This window comes from Penaeus monodon, chromosome 41 (genome assembly GCF_015228065.2).
Source record: "Penaeus monodon isolate SGIC_2016 chromosome 41, NSTDA_Pmon_1, whole genome shotgun sequence".
Classification (NCBI taxonomy): Eukaryota; Metazoa; Arthropoda; class Malacostraca; order Decapoda; family Penaeidae; genus Penaeus; species Penaeus monodon.
Genome location: NC_051426.1, coordinates 31,998,355 through 32,018,354, shown reverse-complemented (window position 1 = coordinate 32,018,354; position 20,000 = coordinate 31,998,355). Strand labels below are relative to the sequence as shown.

The 20,000-nt window shown below is 38.9% G+C and overlaps 1 protein-coding gene across 4 annotated transcripts in view; it reads right to left on the bottom strand.

Annotated features, from left to right (window-relative positions):
* The window catches only part of LOC119598651 (mothers against decapentaplegic homolog 4-like), a 45,285-nt gene that overhangs the window by 1,685 nt on the left and 23,600 nt on the right, over window positions 1-20,000 (bottom strand). The window contains exons 5-13 of one of the 4 annotated variants that reach the window (XM_037948353.1): window positions 19,774-19,967; window positions 19,118-19,153; window positions 17,294-17,384; window positions 16,963-17,052; window positions 15,111-15,452; window positions 14,671-14,765; window positions 12,127-12,263; window positions 1,856-2,024; window positions 1,297-1,429 (exon numbers count right to left, since the gene is read on the bottom strand). In XM_037948353.1, the coding sequence (XP_037804281.1) occupies window positions 1,297-1,429; window positions 1,856-2,024; window positions 12,127-12,263; window positions 14,671-14,765; window positions 15,111-15,452; window positions 16,963-17,052; window positions 17,294-17,384; window positions 19,118-19,153; window positions 19,774-19,967 (1,287 nt within the window). Of the gene's footprint in view, window positions 1-1,296; window positions 1,430-1,855; window positions 2,025-12,126; window positions 12,264-14,670; window positions 14,766-15,110; window positions 15,453-16,962; window positions 17,053-17,293; window positions 17,385-19,117; window positions 19,154-19,773; window positions 19,971-20,000 lie in introns of all 4 variants that reach the window. The other 3 variants (XM_037948356.1, XM_037948354.1, XM_037948355.1) reach the window with 3 other exon arrangements.

The window sequence follows — 20,000 nt, the reverse complement described above, 5'->3', positions numbered from 1 at the left end:
CATGTAACAATACATAAGGACTACCACCTCAATCTGACCTCCCCTCCCAGCCCATCACCCAAGACAGTGGGTGGTTTTCCGATATGAAAGCCCTCTCTCCCGGGCTATATTCATAATGGCCCAGGCCTGCTGCTAGGGGATCGTGTCAGCACCAAAGTGTGCGCAGAATGACCGTATATGCCCCCAGAAAACAGGACCGCTGCACCATGGCATGTATGCACATGCCACCCAGAATATAGTCCAGGCATGCCAAGTCATGTATGCACATGCCATCCAGAATATAATCCAGGCATGCCATAGTATGAACATACATCCCACCTGGCAGCAAAGGGTTAAAATGCTCATATATCACTTCCAATTAGAAGATCTGTATTTCTACTGACCAATATCATTTAATATGCTATACTGAGGATAGATTGATCAGATATTTTAGGGACAGATAGAGAAAATGACAGAAAAAAAAAACATCTTAAGCTGGATACTGGGAATATTCACCAGTAGTACCAGCACTGACACAGCAAACAAATTGGACATATCCTTGCATTCTGAACGATGTGACTGCTATGCCACGAAAAAATATAGTTGAGGGTGAGGTGATGGGAATGTGCCATCATGAAAAAATTTGGCTGTGAGTCAAGTGTGATAGGAATGACTAATCCTGAGCGCAAAAAGCTCTTGGAGGATGATTATATTCAGCAGGCATTTACGAAGGGTCTCTTGCATTATTTCCACCAGTAAATGATAGTGGAATGTACTATTCATGAGCCATGGCTGGAAGAGTGTAGGCTCCAGGGAGGAAACTATTTCCACATTCAGGATCCTATTCCTGGCTTCCATGACCAGCAGTACTGGGTGTGTTACAGAGAAATTAACAAACAAAAAAAGACAACACAATATTACTTATTACAATTGTTACTGCACAAAGTTATAGACTACCAACAGAGGTAATATGGTTTCTGCTCAAGGAAAACAGTCTATTACAATCATGATACACTTATGCAGAAAAAGACATTGCAACATAGTAACATTGCAAAGAGGAGGTAAAGTTTTGATAATGTTCGTATGACCTGAGCCTACAACACACATCGGGAAGAGTTTGACCACTCGACTAAGTCTAGTGCCTGAATTGTGGTCTAGGTGTAGGCTATGAGACACCCAGATCCAACTGGTTAAGGAAAAAGATGACAATAAATATGGTTCATTATAAAGTTCTTGAAAACCTGTGCACATTATTATTATTATTTTTTTTTTTTTTTTCTAATAAAAATTTAAACTATTAAAGTATAAGAGTCTCACCAGCAGAGAGCCCACCAACAGCTGCAGGACCTGATATCTGGCCAGCTACAGCCGCAGCTTGTGCAGCAGCTGCAGCTTGAGCAGTTGCAGCTTGAGTCTGCATCTGGCGATGACACTGACGAAGGTCAAACACCTGCAACATTAACTGTATTAGTTAAGGAATCTTTGACTATTTTTTCAAAAAAAAAAAAAAGAAAAAAGAAAAAAAAAAAAGGCACATTAATTAAAATATCTTCAAAATTAAGAAAATACATGATATGAATGTTAATATTTTCATTCTTACAATATCATAAGTACTTTCTGACAGCACCCATTCAATTCGACTTGATACTGGTCAGATACTGCTTTACCAAGAAAGAGTTAATCACAATATTGAGTAACCACAAATGGAGAATTTAACAAACCTTATGAAGAATACACAAGTCACTATCAGAGACAATTATTGAGTGAGTGAAAAACAAACATCCCCTATCAAGGACAAGACTACTAGTCAATTGATAAAACAAACTATATTGTACTTCCAATACAAATAACTCAAATAAAACCCTAGAAACCATACCTTAATGCAAGCACAAGGATAGATCTTGTGTACAGCATCCCCCGGAGAGCGACCTGCTTCTCGATCTAGGTAATAACTCTGGACGAATACACTGTGGTCACTCAAGCAGCGTAACCAGACGTCTCCTTCACCTCTCAAGTCTAACTGAACACCTTTGCCAATATGCAATCTGTAAAGGTTTATGAATGGTTTAATCATCTTCCCTTGCCATATTTTGTTGTAGTATACCCTTCCAAACCATGATTTTGCAACCTGTGAGTGATTCCTCATATGCAATTTTGCCAATCATAGAAAGAATTTTAGGCTATTCATGGTCTGAGGACCATTTTTAATTTACAGCTTAGGCTTTCACCTTCATGATACTTAATCTATAGTTTTATGAAATAACAATAAGAAGATAAAAGACAATCAAGCTAATGTAGTGGTTTCCTATCAATGTTGCAACTCTTCTCTTATCAAAGTTGTACAGTTCATATCCTTAACATTTCTGTTTTTCTTATATTTATTGTGGTGTTTCCTTTATCAATGCTTGTTTCTTTTTTCTTCATTTAGGTGTTTATCTTTTCCAAGTTTTAATGCTTCTTTAACTCACTGCAGATGAGGTGTGACATACAGTAAGTGGTTGTGGGGATAAGGACATTTTTTTGATGTAAAGCTTTCTAGACCCTTCTATTGCGTCTTACAACTTGTCTCTGTCTCATCCACCATTCTTTTTTTTCTTCTCTTTTTTTTTTTGTAATACAGAATGTTTTGTATAATTCACTTTTTACCGTTTCTCCATGCTTTACAATTTACACAGTCTACCTTTTCAGGTTATTAAGGTTGTCATAGATTAACCTGTTGGATCCGGGTGATGTGACCATCAACGTCATGAAAAAATCTGGCTGTAGGCTGGAATGAACCTGCCACTGCGAGTATTTTGGCTGAAGGCCAGGATGAAGAAAAAGACCTGCCACGAATGCACAAACCTATTGGGAGGTTTAATTTATTCATTTGGTGATTTTGCATTATTACCATCAGTGTATGAGTGTGGAATGAGAGGATGTCATTTACATGCTCAGCATATATTCCTGGTGCCATGAGCAGTAAAAAAAAGAAAGAAAGAAAGAAGAAGACAAAAGTAATGTTGTATTACATAGTTTTATATTTCTTGCACTGAGCTGTAGACTACCTTGAGAGATGATTGGAGTCTGTGCAAAGAAAAAAAAAAAAAAATTACCATCTGGATAATGCAAATCAAATGGCAAATACGGACATTGGAAAACAGACAAAAAGCTAAAATATGCTTTACTTTGCAAACAGGAGGCATAGAGTCTTGCTGCTGCACACGTGTGTTCGTGTGCACATGGCCTACAAGCAGAGTGGCCAATCATGTAAGCCTAATGCCCAGATTTTTTGCAATGTGATTGCTGTGACACAACCGGATCCAATGGGTTAAATCTGTAGTATGGTATCCATACTAGGTCATCCATTGCTTTAGACTATGTGTAATAAATGGTTAATGGTTAAAAACAAAATAAATGTGCTAGACATCTAAGGTCATGTACCACTATAGGAAGGTACAGTATAGGGTAGTGAAGGGCGGTTGAATAAGTAGGTAGTTGCTATACATCAATTATCTAGATGAATATTGAAAAGGTTAAAGATGGGTAAAGGAGTTGATGAGTGCATGAGTTAAGGTAGGGTTAGGTAAGGAGATTAGATCAAGTGAAGGATATGTATTCCTCTGAGGAAGGAGAACAAGTTGTAAAAGCAGAAAGTGTGAAATTCTGGATGTCTGACAGGTTGGGAGGTAAGTGAAGGGAGGATAGGTGGGGGAAAGCACAGGTATGGGCTGCATCAAAGCATGGACAAGACAACAGAATGTGTGGAACTGAAAGAGGGACATTACGTTGGGAACATAGGGGTGGATCAGAACGTGACATCAGATAGGAATATGTTAAGACGGGTGTAGTCAATACGCAAGTGGTCGAAAGCCATCTCCCAAAGTCTGTTCCAATGAAATAGAGCTGACCAGGAGGAAACTGATAGTTTTACAGCATGTAATTTATTAGTGCGAAGACTTCACCTGAAAGATTGCCATTGATTATACAAGAAGGTCTTAAGTGGGGGTAATAATCTGTGGCTGGAATATTGAGAAACGTGGTTGGTGTGATGTGGCACAGCAGCGTAACTTGCTAGAGTATCTGCCTGTTCATTGCCGGGGATTCTAACATGGCTGGGCATCCAGCAAAATCTGATAATTTTATGGTGTTTGGACAGGTAGAACAACCAGTTCTAGATTTTACAGACAAGGGAGTTGGGTGAGTGCATTGACTTTATGAGAGTTAATGAGTTATGGGAGTCAGTAAAAATAGTGAAAGAGGAAGAAGGCAGTATGTGTTTTAAGGTAAAAAGGAGTGTGTATAGTACTGTAGTAAGAACACTGGATTCAGGAGGGAGGGGGTATTTGAAAGTGCAAAACCAGCACTGGTGAATTTAGTGTAAACATGAATACTGGAGGAATAAATGGAGACATGGTCAAGGAAATGGGTGAAAGGACAGCAGGAGGGATATCTGATTTGGGTGGGTCAGGGAAAGCAGAGGAGCAAATTCGGAGGTAAGGTTTAAGCCATGGAGGGACAGAGTGGACAGAAAATGGAAGAGGTCAGAGATGGAGGAAAGGGTGATGGGAGAGGAGGGTATCCATGTGAATAGAGAAAGGAGTAGGTAAATGTGGAGAAGAAGCAAAGGTAGGAAGCAGGGATTGTGGGATAGTTAGTTTGGCGACGGAAAGTTGGGGGAATTGAGCATAGCATCAGAGTGTCGAGCGAGATGACATGCCTGATTCAGTGTACAGGCTCTCAACTGGAGAGGAGCAGAAGGTGCCTAGAGCTAAGCAAAGACTGCAGTGGTGGACTGTATCAAGATGAGCAAGGAAAAAGATTGAGGCAGAGGAGTAAATATTGCATTCATAATTGGCAGTGGTGAGAATCAAGATAACATGAAGATGGAGGAGAGTTCTGTGATCTGAGCCCTAGGATATATGGGACAGAGTTTGTCTGATTCGGAGGTGGCAGCAAGCTTTTTCTTTAATGTAAAAGATATGGTCTCGCCTTGACAATTTGGAGTCAAAAATAACGCCAAGGAATTTGCCAGAGGAACGGTATTGGAGTGGAGTGCCATATAAGAAGAGTGGAGGTTGGGGACCTACATGTGTGTGAGAGAAAAGGATGGAGAAAGATTTGGAGTTAGAAAAGTGGAAGCCATGGTTAGTGGCCCAGGAAGATACTGCAGATTGAAGGAACTGGTGGAGATTTGGTATCGAAGTGCCAGAGGCAAAGATAGTTAAACCATCAACATATAGTGATGATCAGGCTCCTAGTAGTAAAACTGAGACAATGTCATTAATGGTAAGGAGGAATAAAGTGGTGCTGGGATACCTTTGAACTGAGGAAATGATGATATTGAAGAGGCAATTTTGACCTGGAAAGCGCATTTGGGGAGGAAAGACTCTATATAGACACCCATATTTCCATGTATGCCTAGGGAGGACAAATTTTGGAAAATATGGTACCGCCACGAAGTATCATATGCTTTTTCTAGGTCCAAGAATATGGATTCATTGCATGCAAATGCAGATGTAATATACTGGAAAGGAGAGAGAAGACTGTGAGATTCAAGACGCCACATTAAGCGGAAGTTAACCATTTGCTCTAGTTGTTTGCAGAAGCAGCTAGTTAGAGTGATAGGGCGATAATCTTGAGGGAGGGTACCCAATTTATTGGGTTTCAAGAAGGGGAGGATAAGAGCTTCTTGCCAATGGGAAAGAAAGTTTCCTGACATCCTAAGTGGTTGAAAATAGTTAATAAGAAGGATAGAGAGGAAGATGGAAGGTGTCCGGGCATACATAGTGAATACCGTCAGGCCTTCTTAAGTGTTGTGGCATGGCTGTAAGGCAGCACTGAGTTCAGAGGAAGAAAAAGGAGCATTATAGGACTCAACAGAGGATAGGGTGAAGATGATGGTGGTACACTCCCTGATGGTCTTAATAGAAGAGAAGTGTGGCGAAAAGTGAGAACAACTACTGACCTGGCTGAAACAGTCACCTAGTTCATTAGTGACTTGGAGAGGATCAGAGATGAGAGTATCTCGAATATGGAGGATGGGAGCTAGATGTTTGCCTGATAATTTATAGATCTGGTGCCAAACAGTTGAGATAGATGTAGATGATATAATTGAGGAAATCTAATTTCCCCAGCTATTTGTTTTACTGTTCCAGATTGTACGGTGACAACAGACAGATGCTCTTTTAAAGGAGATAAGGGCTGATAGTTGATTAGGGGTGCCTCCTTTGTAGTGGTAACTGTTCCAGGCTGCACGTTTTAAGCGAAGCACTTTAGTGCAATTGGAATTCTTCCATGGAACACATTTAGAGGTATAAGATCTATATACAGTCCGTCTTTTTGGAGGACTGACTGTATAGGCAGCTCTTAGGACTGTAGTTTGAAACATTGTATCATATCTGAAATGGACGAGATGGGGGATGGAGGGGTAGGAATAGCAGAGAGTGAAGTGAAAGTATACCAGTCAGCTCTATTACAGCACCAGTGTGGGGAGTTAGGAAGTGGTACATATGAAGTAAGAGAAAGGAGAACTGGAAAGTGGTTATAGAGGGAAAGTGGTCTAGAACTGACCAATGGAAGTCTAAATCTAAGGGGAGCATAGAGAGATCAATACATGAAAAAAATTGCATACATATGTCAAAGTGTGAGGGGTTATCTGAATTAAGAATAATGTCAGTTGTGAAGAGGAAGCGTTCTAGGGATCAGCCATGGGAGTTGGTGATAGAATCACCCCAAAGAGTGTAGCAGCAGTTAAAATCACCATCTATGAGGAAAGGTGACTGGAGTTGGGAAATTAGATTTTCAAAGGCAACTAAGTCAATGGATGGGGAGTGGAGAAGTAGACTGAAGAGAGGTATGACATAAGGTGTTTTCTGATGGATAAGTATAGACAAGACATAAAGGGAGTGGGAAGAAGAGACAAAATGGTAGTTGGGGATTGGTATAGGAGGATGTGTAAGAAAAGTCTCTTGGAGGCAGATAATGGATGGATTATATGAAGAAAGGATACGACAAAGGTCAGGTCTATGAATATGGAAACTGCAAATATTCCAATGTAGGAGAGCTATACTTTAGTTGAGCAATGAGTGATAATGGTTACAGTACATGTTGGAGAATTTGAAAGGGAAGGAACTTGGGGGTGAGATAAGGAGTGAGAGGGGGAAGGTGGTGTTGTATCAGGTGGGGTATCAGGAGGTGGAGGATCTGGGGAAGGGCATAGTTGTGACATAAGGGATTCACGTATATATCCAGGAGGGAGTGGAAGGGAAGGAGTGGAAGGGATAGAGGGGATCGAGGGAGGGTTAAAGTAGGTGGAGCTGGAGCTAGGGGGGATGGGCTGTGTTGGGAGGGAGTAGGAGGCTGCAGTAGAGATTAGGGCGTCTAGGTTTAGAATGGCAAAAGAATTTGACTGAGGAAAATAGGAGATAGAAGAGGGGAAGTAAGATGTAGGAGGGATAAATATAGCGGAGGGTGTAGGAATATCTTGAGAGGGAGGGGGAGGGGCAGAGGAGTTACATTACTGGAGTAGGGAGTAAGAGATAACCTCGCTGACGTGATTCCTGTCTGGCTTCATGCAGAGTGAGACCAAGTCTGAATCTGAGAGTTGTTACTTTAGACTTAATCTTGTAGATGAGGCAGCCCCATAAAATACATTATGGGGGTTGCCACAGTTGGCACATGTGCATGACTGTGCATAGCAGTTTGATCAGTTGTAACCAGGTTGGGCATATAGAGGGTTTCAGGCTGTGGAACAGCAGTGTTTAGCAGGATGTCCTAAACGCCAACAATTTTGACACTAATGTGGAGGAGGTTGATATGGTCGAACAGGGAGGGATTCTCCACCAATGTAAACATTAAAGGGAAAGTCATGTCTATGGAGAGTAATTTTGGCAATGTTGGTAGGGTTCTTACAATGACCTTTAGGAGGAATGGAGTAGCACTGTACTGATATCGCATCATAGTCCATGAGGCAGGCGAGTAAGTCTTCTCCAGTCTGACCAATTTTTGTTATAAATAGGGCAGTCTGCTTGGGAGATAGAGACAGTTCTGGTACAAGCATTGAGGGTTGGATGAGGTTCTGCAGGAATGGGGTTGCCAGAGAGATCAGTTAGAGCTGATAATGTTATAGCTTGATTTTCAGATGTGACTGCGATGAGACATGAACGATCGGGTCGGCTACGGAATGAGACTTTGCCTACTTGTTTTTGGAGACATTGCTGAAAGAGAAGAGTGTTGTCACAGAAAGGAGCTGTGGGGGGATCACAAAAAATTGGTCCCATTTGGCTGGGCTAAATAGAATATTTAAGATATTTGTAGAGATGGGGGTGGTAGAAGGACAGGGACGTGTGGAAGAGGGAATAGTGTTGAGGGAGGTATTATTATGGAGAGGCGGACAATAAGGCTGTAAAGTAGCAATAAGGGAGACTGGGTTGATTGATGAAGAAGGTTGTGGAGGTAGGGGTGATGAAGTTGAAATGTCTCCTGGAGCTCCAGTGTTGACTTGGGTGGATAATGTATTAGTGGGCATTGAGGAGGGGGTAGCAGTTGTAGGGTCCGGAGTCGTGGTCAAAGGAGAGCCTGGGGTCGGGGAACTGGGGGAGTTTAAGTTGGTGGGACTATCTGATGAAGGGGCAAGCCTCATTACCCCTAACAAGGGTATAACATCTTCATATTGGCCAATGTAAGCCTAGAGTATGAAGGGGAGAGAAACAGTCAACCCCTCGGGGTCCCCTTGAGGGGTAAGGGCTAGACAACTAAAGTAGAGGAATACCATGGTCATGGCTCCCTCAGGCCATTCAGAGCTGGCACACCCTTTCATCATGGCTCTCACACCTTAGGATGTGGATATGTAGAAGGGACAAACAAAAAAACAGGAGGGGAAAAAGACCATGCAAAATTAGTTGAGTTGAGGGCTGAGGCCCAAGGTAAGGAAGATCCCCAGCATTGGGTCCCAGTCCTTGCCTCCTAAGCCCCCCCACGACAACAACAGGCAAAGGATTGGGGGATGTAATAAAATCATTGCAAAATTATTTACATAGAGGTATGAAGTTCTTTCTTTTTTTGTCTTCATGCTATATCATGTTCCTCTACTTTGATTATATGAGGATGTCCTTTTTAGTTCCTACATTGCTTTAGAATGTGTGTAAAAAGAACAATACGAAATTACTTTAAGAAAATTTAGGTTTATCTTGTTCTGTAACATCCAAATTACATCTTTTATAATTTTATGAGCACTGAAAAGACTGAATTTGTAGTGTTGTCGAGAATTCTGGGATTTTATCTGCATATGACAGAAACCTCAGAAAATGAGGAACTGGAATTTCTGGTGGGCATTTGTATTGAAATTTCAACAATACATTGTTTTTTTTTTACAAATTGTACATTCTACATACACCCTGCAGAATAAAAGGAGGCTTCAAAAAGTTTGTGGAATAAGTCCATACCTAAAAATCATATGGATATTGATTTCAATGCCCCTGAAAATTCTTGTGCCAACATGTTATAACGTGTTCAAACATAAACCCTTAAACGCAGGTAATAACACTTTACTGTCCATTGCAAGTCAGGCACCATTCAAGCAACATGGAATCCACCAAAATCAAGGCCAGGACAAACATTAAATTCATAGTGAAACTCGGTTAGGAAGCCAAATCATTGGCGCTCTGGAACAAGTTTATGATGACAATGCCCCAAAGAAATCAACAACCTACAAATGGATAAGTCAGTTCAGAAGAAGAAGAAATGAAATTGAATGTGAGCCCCACAGTGGCAGGCCATCAACATCAATTTGTGAGGTAAACATTGATGCTGTTTACGGCATGACTGAAAAGGATAGACAAATAACCACTAAAACAGTAACAGACATACTCAACATCTCTGTGGGTTCTGCACACACAATTCTGGAGGAGAGTTTGGGGCAAGCTTTCTGCTCAATTGGTCCCTTGTCTGTTGCACCAAGATCAGCAGCAAACAAGGGTAGATCTTTCAATGGAAATTTTGAACAAGTGGAATGAGGACTCTGAAGCTTTTCTGCAGAGAATTGTGACAAAGGATGAAACAAGGCTCTATCACTATGATCCCAAGGACAAAATTCAAGCAAAGCAGTGGCTGCCCAGGTGGAAGTGGACCAGTCAAAGCAAAATCTGAGCATTCAAGAGGGAAGGTCATGGCCCTGTGCATTCAAGAGGAAAGGTCATGGCCACTGTCTTCTGGGATGCAGAGGGGATTTGCATGGTTGACTTCCTTGAGAACAGGAAAACAATTACATCTGCTAATTATGTATGTGTAAAAAAAAAAAAAAAAACCCTCAGAAAAATGCCCTGAAAAGCTGCATCAATGCTTTCTCTTCCACCGTGACAATGCACCTGCTCATGGTGTTCGGCATACAAGAGTTGTGCTGTGTGAATTTTGATGGGAAGTTATCCGATATCCCATCCAACCTCTTTTGGTTTCCAAACTTAAAAAATAATTGAAAGATACCAATTTTCCATCGGTTCCAATTTTCAATGGTTCAGATCCCATGACCCTCAGTTTTACTCAGACGGACTTAAAGGCTGGTATCAATGTTTGCAGAAGTGTACTGACCTTAATGGAGCATATGTTTAAAAATAAACATCATAGATGAAACTATTTTTTCATAGTCCTTTTTCCATAAACTTTTTGAAGCCCACTCGTTGCAATGCATTACCACCTACTGAATCAAGAGTCACTATAAGCACCCTTCCTTCCATTCTTTCTTATACTGGTAATTATCCTTTGATAATCACAAATTTCAATATATTTCAATATAAGATTGACATTTCCTGGGTGAAACACACACACATTGAGGCTTAATAATCAGTCAATAATATCATTAATATATTTCCAACCCTTGCCCAAAAACATTGTGTGTCAACCTATACTTGAGGACAAATTTCATGTCAATTACAGTTCACAACAGTTTAATCAGTTGTAGTGTTTCTCCTTTCACTGTTATAGGATTTCCCTTATCTTTATTGTAGTGTTTCCTTGTCAATGTTGTAAGTTTCTGTTATTGCAATGTTGTAGTGATTCTCTTTTCAGTGTGCCTGTGCTTCTCCACTACCCAACACTGTCACCTTTATCTGGGGACCTCAAAGTAACTGGTTTAGTTGGCTGTGTTCAGCAATATAAATTAAGGCAAGGACCTGAGTGGCAAAGATGATAGTAAAACAACCTCTGTGAAGTTCTCACGATTATATCTCTTACAGTTGATGCAGGAATATTATACTGATATTTTGTTACTTCAATTTTGTTATCATAACTAAAATGTGAGCAGAGCATAAAGGAAAACTAACCTCACTGTTATTGTTGTTCTTTCTGTGTTAGCATACATGTTAACCCATTCCTGACGGGTGGCATGTACGCACATGCCATGGCATGGCGGGACTATCTGCCGGGGGCATGTATGTACATGCCATAGTGTATGTATGGAGATGCCATGAGTTATTTTTTTGTTACAATCACGGCAAAATATTATTTTTCTGCCACTGAAAATGTGATTGAGTTGTTTTTAACACTCTCATTTTTAGTATGCAAAAAAAAAAAAAAAAAAAAAAAAAAAAAAAAAAAAAAAAAAAAAAAAAAAAAAAAAAACTGCTTATTTTATTCAGACTATAGACCGAATAATGATCAACTATGGAGTCTATATAACAACAAAAATACCCTTCATTCTCAATTTATCAGGAAATTTGGCAAGTAGAGACTTTAGAAAATAATGAAAACTGAAAATACAACATATCTTTGTAGTATTACGAAGAAACGGCATGGGATGCTGGTATTTGGCATGAGTGGTCGCACATGCTAGGGCTACGATATAAGCCCACGGCAGCGGGGCCCGGGCCACTATGAATACTACCCGTCGGGAAAGGGTTAAGGTGTACATGTTAGCTAAGCTTTTGCCTAAGCCTGACTACCAAGGATGACTTGCGCATGGTTTGTGTCATCTGGACTATGCTCTCCAAGGGAAACTAAACAGTATGTGAAAACTTTGTGTTGTGCATTTTATGCACATATACAGTAGGCTGAAAATGTTTAATTTTTCAGTTTTGTAAATCTTCCCTTCCCACCCTCCCTTCTTCTTACTGAAAGGAAATGTCATATTTCAACACATAGAAAGAAAGAAAGATGAATGGATTAGCCTCTTACCTTGCTCTCTCACTCTGCTCTGTCCGGTGTACATTACTTAATGCTCCGAGACAAAAGCGGTTTCCACCTGAAGGGTCAACATAGCCATCCACAGTCACAGTTGGACAGCTTGATGGGACTTTAAAAGTTTCACCCACCTAAAAACAAGAGAGACAGATGATATGATGATAATTATAACACAACTATCAAAGCTATAAAATTTCTATACCTCATACATCTGCGTACAAACAAGCACGCACACATGTGCACACATGCACATGCTCATGTTTTCACACACACACACACACACACACACACACACACACACATACATACATACATATATATATATTCCTTATTCATTTGCTTTAAAACTACACAAGCAGACAGCAAAATTAGTCCTTTTATTAAAAAGAACATGCTGATATCAGAAATACAAGGCATCCTCCTTGTATTTCCAAGATTTCTGAAGATGTTTTGATGCTTTTGTGTCATTTTAGAGACCAAAGTATACTGGCTATAAAAAGTAGGATATTTACACAGAACTTCTAAGCTATAAAATGATTGAGTACTTTATAAATTACACTATTTTCTTTATGGGGACTCTGCAGATGATGAAAAAAGGCCTCTTTTATATGAGAAAAATAACAACAGTAGAGGAACTTGTTACAAGGAATTAAGAACATAACTAAAAGTTCCCATTCACCTATTATTGATGTCAGGAGTGGGTGCAGGAATATTTGCAGTGTTTGCTCTGGTTTTATTTTCCTTGTACAGAATGGCTCCATAAATACTTACTAAAGAGCCAACTACTTAGCCTACCTGACCTGATCTATTTACCCCACTCCTTGAATTCTCAGGAAGTAGTTTTTATTTCTATTTCTATTATAACCAACAAAATAATAATGAAATCTTTTATTATTATCACCATTATCAACATAATTTTTATTATCATTATCATTATCATTTTTATCATACTTATCTACAATCATAATAATAAAAAGAAAGAGTAAGAGATACATTTTCTTTCCAAAAAAATCAAGGAAAAGTGTAAACAGGAGAGGTCAGGTAGACTTAGTAATTAATTCCATAGGGGACTATTCACTAGGACAGTTATATATGTGTAAAGATAAATATTAATAATATAACAAAACCATGTTGGACTATTCCTAACATCTATGGGCTCATCCTCCTAAACATGTTATATGGACATGTGTTGTTTATTTAGGGTTCTATGGATATACACATGTATGTTGTAGCACCACAAATATACATTCTCCAAAATTCACCAAGTTCTTGTTCCTACTACTTCATAATAAAGAGAGATAACCCCTTTACAAATTAAGTTATGAGTTAAAGTTCATTCAATAAGGAGAGCATGATCCTACACAGCAATTTTTTATTAGCCCTTCGCCCCCAGGTGGCATGTACATACATGCAATGGCATGCCTGGACTCAATTCCGGGAGGCATGTGTATATGTGCCATGGTGCAACGGTCCTGTTTTCCAGGGGCATGTACAATCATGCTGCAAACAATATGGTGCTGACACAACTGTCTGGCTGTGGGGTCCAGGCCACCACCAATACATCCCAGGAGGGAGGGCTTTCGTATCGGGAAACCACCCGGCAGCAATGAGTTAAGGTATCCTTCAGCTTACACTCGTTCTGTTATGAGGAATATAATCTCTCCTCACACACACACACACTCACACACACACACACACACACACACACACACACACACACACACACACACACACACACACACACACAACACACACACACACACACACACACACACACACAAAAACAAACACAAACACAAAAACAAACAAAAAACAAACACAAACACAACACAACACAACACAAACACAAACACAAACACGTTGATCAAATTTGATCAAATGGGACTGAATGGGAGCAAATTGGCAGCTAATACAGGAAGGTTAATTGACAGTTTTTGTACTTGAGGGATGCTTTACCAAGTTATATAAAAAAGAAGAAAAAAAAAAAAAAAAAAGAAAGAAAAAAAAAAAAAAAAAAAAAATTATATATTATATATATATATATATATATATATATATATATATATATATATATATATATATATATATATATATATATATATATACAAATTACAGATACATGTATTGAGAACTTTACAAGGTGGCTATGGTGAAAGTGAGTGTGCTTAATCACAGGAGTCTGATACTAGGACTACGTGTTTACATATTCCTTGAAAAGAACTTTTGACATACATACATACATATATATATATATATATATATATATATATATATATATATATATATATATATATATATATATATAACCATAGAAGAAAGTGCTTGTATACAAGCACTTCCAATATCAGCAGGCTAATATACAACAAAGAGTTTACTAGGAAAACAAACTAAGAACTACTTTAAGATCTCAAAGACTTAAGAAAAAAATATTACAATCATGACATGACAATACAGAAAAAGAAAGATACAAGGAAGTTTTGTTCTGTCCAATAGGGCTTGCTAACAAAATAACCATTAATTGAATTTCCACAGTCTCACCTGTGTGTCGAGTTCAAAGTACGCAATGGAACACCAAAAATCAGGTACAGGTTGTGTAGAGAGTGGTATGTCCTGTACCATTTGTTGCTGGTCCCCTGGGAATGCCAAAGGATGAAGTCACTCAAAATGATCACATGGTGAGTGGCAAATGAAATTCTAATGACAAGTGAATATTTTGATGTAGCAGAGTACTGATGAATGAACTGTCAAGTTAGTGCTAGTGTGTTTTATGAAAACTATTCTCTCATTTCTCTGATTTAGTTAGGCCTGACCTACTTTAAATATTTTCCTTTTAACAGCTTTGTATAAGAACATCACAGAAATATACAAAACTAAATTCAGTCCAGAAAGAATGCCTTGAAATTTCCAAGACCTAAATAGAAATTTTTCCTGACCAAATACACACTACACATCACCTTGTAACCATCACCATTACTTACAGTAGGTAGGATTCTGCCGATCGTTAACCATGCTGGGGGTATAAGACAGTGTGTTTTGCCCACTCCAGTTGGGCTGCGAGGACATTGAGTGAGGTGTGACAGAATGCTGTGGCACTTGCTGAGGTGATGCAGCCGGTTGGCCAAACTGAGAGGGTAAGGTACCTGTCCCACTACCCAATACACCAAACCCATTTTGCTGCTGTGTCTGCGGCTGTTGCTGTTGCAATTGTTGCTGCTGGTCTAACGGCTGCTGCTGTGGTTGTAGCTGTTGCTGAGGTTGCTGTGGCTGCTGTTGTGGCTGAGATGGTTGTTGAAGATGTGGAGACAACTGACTCAGTGATGCTGTAATTATAAAGAAATGTTAGTGAAGATACAGAATTATGCAATTAAACACACTTTGTCATTTATCATTTCATGGAAAGGAGGAAGTCTACTAAGTCCACAGATAGTGGGATGGAATGATTTTAATTTATCAGTTTTGATCTACATAAGCTTAGCCACCAATGAGTCAATTACTAGCCCTACCTCATCTCACTTGATTACCCTTCTCCTTGATTTTTGGAAGGATTTTAATTCTTTAATTTCTTTTTGTTGTCAGTACTGATAATAACACAATAATGGCACTAATGCCAATAATAATAATAATAATAACAATAACAACAACAACAACAACAACAATAATAATAATAATAATAATAATAATAACAATAATAATAACAAAAACATTTCCTTCACATCATAGAAAATTTGCCTGACGGGTGGATGACATGAATGTGTCTTAACCCCTCATGAAATAACCATCATGTCATGAAAAAATTTGGCTTGAGGGGCAGGTGATGTGAACATGTTGTCAAAGGAAAATCTGGCTGTGGGCCTGGTGACACAAAGTTGAGTGTTTCGGCTGATGGCCGAGGTGAGAGGAAAGACTTGCAATGAGTGTATAAAGCTCTCAGGTGGGTGATTAGACTCATTATTCACATCGATAAATGAGTGTGGAATGTAATGTCGGTAAGCCAAGACTGGAAGAGCACCAGCTCCATGGAGAACGCCATTTCTGTACTCAGCTTTGTATTTCTGGCGCTGTCACCATTGGCACAGATTGAATTACAGAAAATTGAATATTCCAAAAAAGTTTTAAAAATGGCACAAACAAAATGTTGTAGATTTTAATTTTTCTTACACTGAGTTGTGAACTACCTAGAGAGATGATACGGAGCCTGTGCAAAAATCTATTACATTCTGTATAATGCAAATAAAATGACAAATATGCTCTTGGAAGAAGAAGAAGAAGAAGAAGAAGAAGAAGAAGAAGACGAAGAAGAAGAAAAACAAAAAAATCACTGCTAATAGGAGGCATAGAGTCTTGTCACCGCATATGAGTGTTCGCGTATGCCTGGGCTACAAGCTGCGCACCTGGCAGTGTGGCCTCTCACCTAAGCCTAATGCCCGGATTTCGGGTCATGTGATTGCTGTGATGGAATCGGATCTAAGGGGTTAATGAAAAATTTGGTTGAGGGCCAGGGTGACGGGAATGTCTCATCGTGAGATACTGTTGCTGTGTGGCAGATTATAGGAACATCTAGCCATGAGTGCACAAGCTCTTGCAAGAAGACTAGACTCAGTGGGCATTGAGGAAGGGGCTTTTGCATTATTTCTACCAGTAAATCATGAGCCATGCCTAGAAGAGCAACAGCTCCTGGGAGGTGACAATTCTACAAATTGATTCATTGATGACAAAGCACTTGTGAAGCCAAAATTATACTTCAATCTGTAAAACATGATTTTTTACTATGTAATATAAGCACATGATCACAATTAGTTCAGGGAGGTAAAAAAAAATCCTGAAACTCACTTTGGACTGTGTCAGGGAAGAATTGTTGTGACCCTGGGGTTGAAGGTGTGGGGGACTGAAGTCCTTGTGACATGTGACTTGAGGTGCTACCTGTAAAATTCATCAATAATGAAATTAGAACCTTCATATCTACATCAACTTAAGCCTATCTTCATCACACTTGGAATCTACTATAATAATGAGAAAAAAATAGTGCTACATAATCATCCTATATAAAATAATCATAGCCATATGTATGCACATATGACCTTACAACAGTCCTAGATATGCTCTTATATGGAAACAACTATAATCATCAGAAAATATAATGCAATTGCCTACAAAGACGTACCTGTAGGTGACAGTAGGGAGAATGACTGTTGTGGATGATGTGGGATGGTTTGTTGCGGTGCACTGACTACTGTCTGATGAAGGCCACCACCCTGAAGAGGGAGTCTTTGTTGTATATCACTTTCTTTGTATGCTGAACACTGCATTTGTAGTTCTATTTACTATAATACATTAAATAACTAAGATGACACAGAAGTTACTTTTATAATTTATATCATAGTTACAAATATTTGCCATGGGCAGAGGTATCAAACTGGTAGCCTTTGAAGAAGAAAAGAGAAGCTGACAAACATTTCAGCAAAAAAGATAACAAACACAGAATCCTGTAAAAAATAATTCATGATCAAATGAACAACAGTTGTTTACAGTTGTCCATTATAAACAGATAGAAATATCACTGGACTTTCCACTGGTGAATGAATGTCATGAGACTAAATATCGGAAATAAGTAGAAGCAAATGCTACTGCAGGCTTCTGTTGCATATGTTGCAGTTCTGTTACTATCATTTTCATTTAATAAGTTTCCAATACTATACAGCAAATTAACTCTGACCATGGATGGCCTGTATCAACCATTAGTTGTAGTGGACTGAGAATGAGTTGCAGATGTCATGGTGACACCCTGTGCCATCAGCTCATCAGAGGGAGATCCTCTTTCTCCTATAACAGCAACACCATTTGTTTGGTGTCACTATTAGATATAGGCACTTAAAGTGAAGGAAAATGAAAAAGAACTACAAGCAAATAGGCACCTAATATGAAACCTGAAGTACTGAATGAGCCAGGCGCAATCTGGGGAAACTGCCAATGTGTGCCAACAACCCCAAAAAACAAGCCAATATTTGATATCACAATTATTGTTTTTTTTTTCTTTTTTTCTTTTTTTACTATGGTGCCATAGAACACTATTTGCTAGATGGCATCTGGTGTTATTTGCTCATTTTGGTAATGAGGCTAGAAAGAGGCTTTCAACCTATTTTTGAGAGGCTTTAGGAAACAACTTAGAGCAGGCTAACCACATACAACATGGTGTAATGGGACATCATCCCTACATGAGTGACAGTCCAGCCATGATGTGACAGGATATCACTCATTTTGAGCGGGTTAAATAAATCAATATTCCTCCCAGTAATAATGCTATGCTCATAAATAGCAACTGGGCAAAAAATAAAATTAATGGGGCTACTCCATAACCCTGACACAAGAAACTACGAGGTCAGGTCTTCCATCATAACAATATATACAAACATTTTCAATTCTTGGACCCATTATGCTGAAATTTGCAGCACAACTAACAGAATGCAGTCATCACTTATGATAGCTGTGGCAGAAAGAATGGAAAACTTTCACAGACAATTTGATTATTCTGTCAATACATATCACTACATTTATTTTTTTTACGATATCAAAACAGTTAGGAGAATATGTATAAAAGTTAAGAGTTAAATATAAAGTAGCTGTGGGATGGTGAGGAAGAAGAGGCTGAGGACAAGCTGCAAGAGGAGGAGGGGTAGGAAAAATAGAACAAAAAATTGCCTATTTATAATACTTTCCATCAGGAATTAAACCAACCAAGCAAAATTCTAACAATATACTATTTTCATACAAGTACATTTATACACAAAAAATAAGATCTTGTTTTGTATTTCTCAATCTACTTGAAAAATGGAGAGAGAGAGAGAAAAAAAAATACTAATGACACTGCAGTCACATACACATCTATAAAGAAAAAAAAAATCAGAAAAGAGATCAATATATAAGGGACCTTAACAGAGCTACAGAGAAAACACAGATTCCAGGCTCAAAAAGACAACAATAATCCCACCTGTGAGGATGTGGGGCTACCCTGCTGTCCCGTCGGCTGGCAAGTAACAGATATTTTCTTTTACACGACTTTATGGCAATTTAATGGCACCTTGCTATTTCACGTTTTGGTTTTTATTTAGATTAACCATATTTATTGCATTGATATAATTACTACTACAGCAACTTTAAATAGTTTATAACTTCCATAAACTAAGGATGTATTTCATAAAAACTACTTCATAACAATTGAGAAATCGTTCAAGCAATGTATGCTGCTACTAGAGACTTGAACCACATGCAATATGCACTGGCAATGAATCATAATTCACCTTTGGGTGCATCAGATCTATTACAATTAACACCATATTTTATGAATCACGATTAAACAAACTGCAAAAAACAATAAATTCGAAAGCAATTTCCTGAGCTTCAAAACATTCAATTAAATATCATTATTCTGCTCGTTAGAACTAAAAGCTTAAGTGAATTTTAGCTTAAAGCAGAAAGAATAAGCAAAGAAGGAATAGGCACAACAAAGGAAAAGAAAGCAAAACAAAAAAGAAAAAAAGGAAAAAAAATTAAAACAAAAAGTAAAATATGTAGGAAAAAAAAAAAACAAAAAACAAAAAAAAACTGCCAAAACCATTTCCAACCAAGAGCACTCTGAGGCCTCACCTGTGACGCTGGGGGCCCCTGCTGAGGTCCAGTGGGTTGGTGTGTAATGGTGGACATGCCTGAGGGCCCTGGGGTCACTGCTGACTCCCCAACACTTCCTGAGCCACCACTAACTTCGCAGTCCATGCGAATGCCATATTCATCCTTCACGATCTGCCCCGTCGAGGTGCCCTGGAGACTTAGGCCAGTCAAGTCTGCTTTGGGACACGAGCAAGAGTTTACGTCTG